We start from the raw sequence: 9513 nt of genomic DNA, 5'->3' as shown, positions 1-9513 counted from the left end.
AAGGCTGAGGTACTTAATGCCTTCTTTGCCTCAGTCTTTAATAGTCAGAGCAGTTATCCTCAGGGTACTCAGCCCCCTGAGCTGGAAGACAGGGACAGCGAGCAGGATAAACCCCCCATATTCCAAGAGGAAGAAGTTAACGACCTGCTACGCCACCTGGACACTCACAAGTCTATGGGGCCGGATGGGATCCACCCGAGGGTACTGAGGGAGCTGGCGGAGGAGCTTGCCAAGCCACTCTCCATCATTTACCAGCAGTCCTGGTTAACAGGGGAAGTCCCAGACGACTGGAGGCTTGCCAATGTGACGCCCATCTACAAGAAGGGCCGGAAGGAGGATCCGGGGAACTACAGGCCGGTCAGCCTGACCTCGGTGCCGGGGAAGATTATGGAGCGGTTCGTCTTGAGGGCGCTCACAAGCCATGTGCGGGACAACCAGGGGATCAGGCCCAGCCAGCACGGGTTCACGGAAGGCAGGTCCTGCTTGACCAACCTGATCTCCTTCTATGACCAGGTGACCCGTCTAGCGGATCAGGGAAAGGCTGTGGATGTGGTCTACCTGGACTTCAGTAAGGCCTTTGACACTGTCTCCCACAGCATTCTCCTAGAGAAGCTGGTGGCTCACGGCTTAGACAGGTACACTCTTCGCTGGGTAAAAAAATGGCTGGACGGCCGAGCCCAGAGAGTTGTGGTGAATGGAGTTAAATCCAGTTGGCGGCCGGTCACAAGCGGTGTTCCCCAGGGCTCAGTACTGGGGCCGGTCCTGTTCAATATCTCCATCAATGATCTGGACGAGGGGATTGAATGCTCCCTCAGTAAGTTTGCAGATGACACCAAGTTGGGCGGGAGTGTTGATCTGCTTGAGGGTAGGAAGGCTCTGCAGAGGGACCTGGACAGGCTAGATCGATGGGCTGAGGCCAACTGTATGAGGTTCAACAAGGCCGGGTCCTGCACTTGGGCCACAACAACCCCATGCAACACTACAGGCTTGGGGAGGAGTGGCTGGAAAGCTGCCCAGAGGAAAAGGACCTGGGGGTGCTGGTTGACAGCCGGCTGAACATGAGCCGGCAGTGTGCCCAGGTGGCCAAGAAGGCCAATGGCATCCTGGCCTGTATCAGAAATAGTGTGGCCAGCAGGAGTAGGGAGGTGATCGTGCCCCTGTACTCGGCACTGGTGAGGCCGCACCTCGAATACTGTGTTCCGTTTTGGGCCCCTCACTACAAGAAGGACATGGAGGTGCTGGAGCGTGTCCAGAGAAGGGCAACGAAGCTGGTGAAGGGTCTGGAGCACAAGTCTTATGAGGAGCGGCTGAGGGAACTGGGACCTCATCGCGCTCTACAACTACCTGAAAGGAGGTTGTAGTGAGGTGGGGGTTGGTCTCTTCTCCCAAGTAACTAGCGATAGGACAAGAGGAAATGGCCTCAAGTTGCACCAAGGGAGGTTTAGATTGGACATTAGGAGAAATTTCTTTACTGAAAGAGTGGTCAGGCCTTGGAACAGGCTGCCCAGGGAAGTGGTTGAGTCACCATCCCTAGAAGTATTTAAAAGACGTGTAGATGAGGCGCTTAGGGACATGGTGTAGTGGGCATGGTGGTGTTGGGTTGATGGTTGGACTCGATGATCTTAGAGGTCTTTTCCAACCTTAATGATTCTGTGATTCTATGATTAACAGAACAGGGTAATTTAAAGGAATTCCAGATGAGATGTTGTCCTGGTTCTGGCTGGGACAGAGTTAACTTTCTTCCCAGTAGCTTGGGGGGTGCTGTGTTTTGGGTTTGGTATGAGAGGAACGTTGATGGCCCATTGATGTTTTGGTTGTTGCTGGGTCGTGCTTGCACCGGGGACTTTTTTCGACCTCCCATGCTCTGCGAAGTGCAGGGCAAGCTGGGGCGGGGAGCATAGCTGGGGCGGTTGACCCAGCTGACCAATGGGGTATTCTATACCATGTGACGTCATGCTCAGTATAAAAACTAGGGGTGGGGGGGCTCTTGCAGTTTGGGACATGCTGTCGGCGGGTGGTGAGCAGTTGCATTGTACATTGCCTGCTTTGTATATTCTGTTATTGTTATCATTGTTATTATTACTGTTCTACTTTGTTTTATTTCCATTATTAAACTGTTTTTATCTCAACTCGTGAGTTTTTCTATTTGTGCTCTTCCGATTCTCTCCCCCATCCTACCGGAGGTGGGGGGTGAGTGAGCGGCTGCGTGGTGTTTAGTTGCTGGCTGGGGTTAAACCATGACAGATGTAAAAGAAAGTGCAGATTTACAAAGTAGCAGTTAACTGCCAAAGTCATAGTGAACATAAACATATGCTTAATTTGGTCTTGTAAAGTATTCTGATGGTGTGCCAAGGGTTGTGCTGCTTTGCTCAAGTTGCAGTAAACTCTGGAATTTCTGTTCTCTCTTTAACTACTTAAAGTATAACAACTGAGTAACTCAGAAAAGCAAAACAAGTAGCCTGATCTACTGTTGCCTTGTGGTTGAATTATTTTGAATTCAGCAGAGCGCAAGCCCCAAATGAAGCCTTCCCACTGGGTGGTAATCCCGTAACATCTCTTTGTTCTTAACACAGATGCACTGCAGCTTTCAGTCAAGGTTGTAGCCTGGGCCTCTCTTCTCTATCTAGCTGCCTATTTTCACAAATCTTAAAGGAGCAGAATTATTATGTATGAGACCTCTACTAATTTGCCAATGTAACCAGCCAACAACTTCAGAAGCTCTTAGGGGGAGAAGGACACACAGAAAAGGTAATTACATAAGAACTGTTTTCTTAGAAAAGCAAATTAAAAATCCCTACTTTTTATTTCTTCCCTGCCACAATAAATCAGGCACTTTTCTCTTTAAATCAATAAGACAGAGAAGACATAGAAAGACAGATGAGACTATTACTATTATGGGAAAGACTGGAACTGGAAATTAATTTTGCAGTAGGTCTAAAGGTGGTGATATTAAGCAGCTTGTATATAGCTGTTGACTAAGGTCAGTGCTTATTTTGGCATAAGTACCTGAATTTGACATCCAAGCATCAAAAATATAACTGTTTCCCCTCTAGCCCAATATGCAATTTTACCAGAAATAGACTATACTTATGTAATAGGCCATCTACTTTTAAGTTGGCTACACAGTATGCAAAAACATCTTATAATGATACTAATAAATACAACACCTCAGAACTAATATCTAAGCTCCAATAAATTTAGACTGTTATATTTTGCTAACGTTTGCAAATTACAGATCAAACAGGGACCCATAACCTCTCTAAGAGTTTTAACGCTTATGTAAATGGCTAACACATGTACAGAGATACTATTTTTAAAAGATGTTACAAGAGATTGAACACTACAGACAGGTTTTGAATAAGAATGCACAAGTAACCTATAATAAAAATTTGCACATAGCACAAAATTGCATTCAACATATTCAATCTAAAGCATTTTAGACTAGTTAGACCTCTTGTCAATGACTGTCTCCTTTGACAAAATATATTTCTTATTTGCCTGTCTGCTGCCCTTTGAATAATATAAATAGTCACAGAAAGAAAACAGACATACAAAAGCAGAATGCCCTTATGGTATTTGCTATTATGCTGCAGAGAAAGGAACTCCTGAATTGATCAATACAATTTAAGTGATTGCAAGATCTTCTCATGTACTAAACTAAAACCCAATCTATGCTTAACTTTGCTTTGGAAGCATAATGAAGAGTTTTTATTCACATCAGTATGTGTGTGTGTGTGCATGTGCACACATGCATGCACAAAGGGAGAGGGAAGGCTTGGTGCAACACACATAAAGCAAAAACTCAAACCCTGAATTTTCAATATGAGAAAATTAAGGGCTGTAACAGTCACTCAGATTATACTGAGATCAGCTGAGTATTTTTGCTGAGGTCAGTTCAGTAGGGAGCAGTGCAACAACCAAAGTTCTGATAGCAGCACGCAGCTATTGCACAGCACTTTTACCCTTGGGAACTGCATGATGCACTGCAGCTAGTCACTGAAAGACCAACAGAGAGGGTCAGGATTTCCCACAAGGTGCAGGAGATACATGTGGGATCTTGTCAAGGTACTGGCAAAAGTTACTTGTGGTCTACCTCTAGATTGTACCATGCACTTGAGTAGCACTATAACAGAAGAGAAAATGGAGAAGTGACAGACCAGTGATACCACTGTGCATGCAGGGCACCAATTCCCAACCTTGCACTGGCCTGAGTGGGTGACCGATCACTGCCAGACTTGTCACTGGGTACGAGCTGCATCCTGCCACCATCCTCAACAGGGTTATTTTACAATGTGAAAAATCCAGTCAGATACCTTGGAAACTCATTTTTCCTGACTACAGCTTTTTTTAAACGAATAACAAAAATCTCAATGCTGCAACAGCACGGGAAATCATCAGTGGGATGTAGGTGGTACCCACCAGCTATAGGAGGCACGGCGCGGCTCTTCGGGGCTTTGAATGGGAAGCACCGCCCGGGCAGGGCGGGGCCCACCCCCGCCGGGAGCGTGGGAGGCCGGGCCGCTCCGCCCACGCCCAAGTCTGTGTGTATGTGTGGGGCGGTGCCCCGCCCCCGCAGTCACGTGAGGCAGGCGGCCTTGAAGGAGGGGAGTTGGGCGCCTGGTGAGGCTGCTCTAGCCAGTGGCGGCAGGTGGGCTTCGTTTCTTCAGTGTCTGGCCGGAATGGGCGGAGCGGGCGCTTCCTTCCTGTTTCCGCTCGGCAGGCTGGCGCCCTCCAGGGCAGCGGTACTGTGGGACAGTGATGGGGGGTGGATGAGGGAGATGGTGGCGCGGCTGGCGGGAGGAAAGTGAGGGGAGGCGGGACAGCACGGCCCGCCTCGAGCCCCGGCGATGCCTTCTCGCTACTGCCATCCTCCCCTCATCTCCCCTATCCTCCGCTCCGCCCCCCCCCCCGAGCAGCGCTATCTGTGCCGGGCGAAGGTGAGTGCTGCCGGGGACGGGTCGCACTGGGCGCCTTTCCCTCATGACCTGTGTCTTCTCTCCGCAGGGATCTCGGCGCCACCTTTCTGTCGCTTGACGCGCCTGGAGGATGCCCGAGGCGGCGTTGTGCTCGCCACCTCCCCCCCTGCCGCCGCAGGTGAGGGCACGGCGGTTGTCTCCACTCCGTTCTTTCTGGGGTGGGGGCGAGCATAACGACTGCGCCGGGAGGAGGTAGGGAGGGAGTCACCATGAAGGTGTCCCAGGTGGCCCTGGGTGAAGCCTGGCGGCTGCCTAGCTCCTGCTCCTTGTCGAGAGACTCCGGACCTCCTAAGCCTGCCTGGGCGCTCGCAGGCGACCGGCCTGAGGTAGTCTGGTGGCCTCTACATGTGCGCCTGTGCACGGGCTCACGCACACTGGCACCTTAATGCTCGGTTCAGACACAGTTTTTAAGTTGTTTTTGACTTACCGACTTACTATGGCTAGTTTACTATTTAAAGCACCAGCTTCCTCCCCAGTAAAACCTATAGAAAGATAAACCAAATAGGCTTTTTTTCCTTCTTTTCCAAAGAAGCACATACCTCACTTTTTTTTTTCTTTTTTCTTCCCCCCCGTGTAGCAACTTTTTCTTGGTAGTATCTGAAGCTCTGTTGGATGAAATGCCTAATTACTTTGTAAACATCGTACTTTAAGGTAGGGTCAACACTTCATTTTTATTGTGCTCAGTTTCACATACTATGCACTACTTTTAACTTCTAGCAAAAATGAACTTGCTCATTGAAAGATGATGACATATTAAAATGGTAACTGCTTTTATTTTTCTGAATACTAAGAATTATTTTTCTTATTATTCCATAGGGTTTCCCCAATAGAAAAACAGAAAAGATGTTCGGTATTAAAGCTTGGGCTGAATACATCATGGAGTGGGCTGCAAAGGATCCATATGGCTTTCTTACTTCTGTGATCTTTGCCCTTACACCATTGTTTGTAATTAGTGCAGCACTTTCATGGAAGCTTGCAAAAATGATTGAGGCCAGGGAGCGAGAGCAAAAGAAGAAACAGAAATGCCAAGAGAATATTGCAAAAGCCAAACAAACAAAGAAGGATTAAATGGGGGGGGGGGGGGGAAAGGCCTGCCTTGTGCAAAGAATCCACTTCTTTCATGAAGCACTGTTGTACATTTTGTGTTGTAACCTTCCTTTGATACTTGATCCTGTTATTTCTTGAAGTATGAAATTTAATCCTTTAAATATATTTTTTCTGCTGAGATGATTTATGTTAAAGTTTGCCCAAGTGACACTTGTTACAGTTATTAAATCTACTACTTGTGTTCTAGTGCAGGTTGTTTTTCAAAATTTGAATGTTAAATTAAAAACTGAATGTTGGGTGGCACTGGGGGTAGCTTCCCCCCCCCCCACCTTAGCTGAGCTATGACTTAACAAGTATCTTGATTGTCAAATTATGGGGAAAATGTGAATGACTCCTTAATGCTATGACCTTTGTTTTCTTAGTGTAGTGAGCCATTTTCCTTGTTTCCATTCCTGTAGGAACCTTCTGCAGCAGTAGTTCATGTTGTGCTTACAAGTATTTGTAATTCCTGGTGAACTGTATTACAGAAAGGCAAGTTTTGGTATACCTTCAGCAGAGCTGTAGAGATAAGATAGCTTCAGCGTTTGCTAGTATACCTTACTGATTTCCTTTAAGGACACTGCATATGACCATGTGGTTCATTCAGCTGTGTGCCCAGAGGGGCTGCTGTAGCTTCTTTGATGGTGGGGCTTGTCTGCACAAAGAACCGAACTTGGCTGGTAGTTCAGGAAACAGGAAAAGCCATTGAGAGTCTTTAAATTCAGCCCAAACTCCAGGAAACTGATTACTTGTTCTTAATACCTTCATTTGTCTTAGGCCACTCATTTTCTACAAAATACACTCCTATGTTGTTTGGTTTTCCCTAAAGATCACATGAATGTTCCACCTCTAACTTGTTTGTTTCTGCCTTCATAAACTTCTTATGCCTCAAAAGAATAGCAATAAATGAGGTGAGACCAAAGGCCCAGGTGGCCTAGTGTTCTGTGTCCTAGTGACCTATAGCGGGTGGCTGTGGAAGAGTACAGGAGGAGGATGCGCACACTGGTGACAGTAGTTCTTCTTACTTGCTAACCTTCTGGCTACCTTTGATCTAGGACCTTCTGATTTTAGGTAGGATCTCTGTTCTCGTGGCCCTTGAAACTGCTGCCTTCCAGGTTGCAAAATGCTGGCATACTGGAAAAAGTCCAAGTGGGGGTTGTGTTGTAAATATGCCAAAATTATTTAACCTTAATTCCATTTCATGTTGTTTTTTTCTAACAAGTGATTAATTTTTCAAAGCCTAATTTTTATTAATAGTCTAGTTTTAAACAGCTTGTGGCAGTCATTAGGTTTTTAGACAGCATATTTCTAAACAGCAGCACAGAGTTGTGCTTTCTAGCAACTAGTCTTTCATTATATGTTTAAAAATAACACCTTAAAATAATACCATTGTTCAAATGAGGAGACCTATAGAGCTGACTGACACTAAGGGGGATTAGAAGTGGGGAGTTTAACTGAAACAACTTAAAGTAAATGTGAAGTACTTGTATGCAACCAGTAACTATTGACCATCTTCCAATTTTTTTGGTCAAAGCAAGCATTATTAGAATATGACGTTTCTGCATTTTATAATACATGGGATTCTGCATCCACCAGAAATAAAAAACTTTTTTTTTATATTAATGACAGTCTCCTCTCTGTTATTTTCCAGTGGCTTTACCAAGTGCTTCTAACCTCTATTATAGTAGTTATATGTAGTTTAACTTGGCCTGGTTTTATCCTGTCCTTACTGCTGGCTGCAAATCAAACATTATTCAAATATGTTGATTCTTTTATTAAAATAAGTTAAAAGAATGTCTCTAAATATAATATAGTACATAGTCACTGTAGTGTCATAGTGATTCCTGTTAATGAAATCAACTTTTCCATCCAATTGCCAGAGGAAAGCTTACAACTTCAGCACACTGGTGCTGTCAAGAGAATTAACAGGAATTCTGGGGAACTATCTTAAATGCCTAGGTTCGGGAAGATAATTTAAGTGCACTAATTAAAATCTATTACATAAAAAAACAATTTAAAAAATAAATCAGTCTTCAAGGAAAAAAACAATTTAGAATTATATGAGAAAATTACGTTAGCTAGAAAACCTTCTACCTAAAATGATTTCAAGAGTAATTGATGAACAGCAACTGCTGAAAACAAAATTCCTTTGTAACATATCCTGTTTTTCACTAAATCCAAACATTTTACAGTAGTTTGTCAGATTAAGCCTATTTGAACAGTTCTGCAAAAATAAATGAAACTGCTTTAATATTACTTTATTACACACTCACTATATATAACAGCTTTTTATATTGTCTGTTAAAATATTTATCCATTAGCAATATCTGTACATTACAATTATTAATTATGACTACTGCCACTGCCTGGTGGCATCCAGGAACCTGGCTGAAAGGTATTTGTAGTGCTTGTTGGATCTTGTTAAGGCTTGCTCTTTCTGTAGTAAGGGGCTGATGCATGGCCTTTAATGTGAGTATGAACTGGTTCAGCAACAAGTCCCTCCTCGTATTCCTTGGCCTGAAGGCACTTATCCTTTTCAGACACATCTTTGATTTTCTGTTTCATTTCTTGTCTATAATTTTCATTAAGAATCTCCTAAGAACACAGTAGAAAGATAAAGCAGAAGTAAATGCAATGTACAATGTTGGAATAAAATATTTTAAACAGTCATTGGTTTCCTTAATTTTATAATCCGAATTTTCAGGTATGTAGGTAAAATAAAATGTGGCAAAATTAATTGTTTTTTTCTACAACTGCAATTTCAGCCCTAGTTTAAAATGTCTTAATGTTTTGATCATGTTGTTGAAGAAAAACTGTATTGTGGTATCCCAGTTTCACTACTCTATTGGATCAAAAAGGAAAAATAATTAAATACAGTCATCAACAAATGTAAAAATGCGTTACAAATCAGGTTACCTTTTACATTGTTTTCTATGTAGGACTTGCTACTATATAGCTATTTATCACTTGCATTTCCTCCTATAACTCACTATGCCTATGACTGCAGGTATCTGTGCCCCAGGGCACAGTTTTGGGAAACACAGATGTACAACTTTGCTAGTACAGAAGCCAAAGCCAATCAATATTAATAAATAAACAAAATAATAAAACAATAATTTAAAAAAAGCTAGGGCAGAACTGAAATTACTGAGATGGTACTAGTAACTCCGGAGAAAAAACACTGGCAAAAAAAAAAGACGTAAAACTCCGCGAGGGGACCCTGGCCCAGAGATTCAGAAGACAGCTCAGTAAGGCCGAGGACCAGCACGGTCCAAGAAACAAGGGAGGACGACACATCCTCAGCTGATGACTGCTTGGCCAGCAAAGGTGAACTGGGTATTACGATGAGGACACTAAACACATCACTGCTTAGGCTAGCTGTATGTTAACTCTAGGTATCTACCAGGTTGTTGTGGTTTAACCCCAGCTGGCAACTAAGCACCACACATCT

General features: G+C 44.1%; 1 protein-coding gene across 1 annotated transcript; it reads left to right on the top strand.

The window, feature by feature from the left end:
• Positions 1 to 4582: 4582 nt before the first annotated feature.
• LOC142074794 (small integral membrane protein 15-like) lies at positions 4583 to 6055 on the top strand. Its single transcript, XM_075135673.1, has 4 exons — positions 4583 to 4648; positions 5005 to 5302; positions 5554 to 5627; positions 5793 to 6055. The coding sequence occupies exon 4, from the start codon at positions 5820 to 5822 to the stop codon at positions 6042 to 6044; it is 225 nt and encodes a 74-aa protein (XP_074991774.1). The 5' UTR covers positions 4583 to 4648; positions 5005 to 5302; positions 5554 to 5627; positions 5793 to 5819; the 3' UTR covers positions 6045 to 6055.
• Positions 6056 to 9513: the final 3458 nt, after the last annotated feature.

This window comes from Calonectris borealis, chromosome W, assembly GCF_964195595.1.
Source record: "Calonectris borealis chromosome W, bCalBor7.hap1.2, whole genome shotgun sequence".
NCBI classification, from domain to species: domain Eukaryota; kingdom Metazoa; phylum Chordata; class Aves; order Procellariiformes; family Procellariidae; genus Calonectris; species Calonectris borealis.
This window is presented reverse-complemented; position numbering and strand designations above follow the sequence as displayed.

Excerpts from the sequence above, each read along its gene's own strand:
- LOC142074794 (XM_075135673.1), top strand. The coding sequence starts at position 5,820 with ATGTTCGGTATTAAAGCTTGGGCTGAATACATCATGGAGTGGGCTGCA.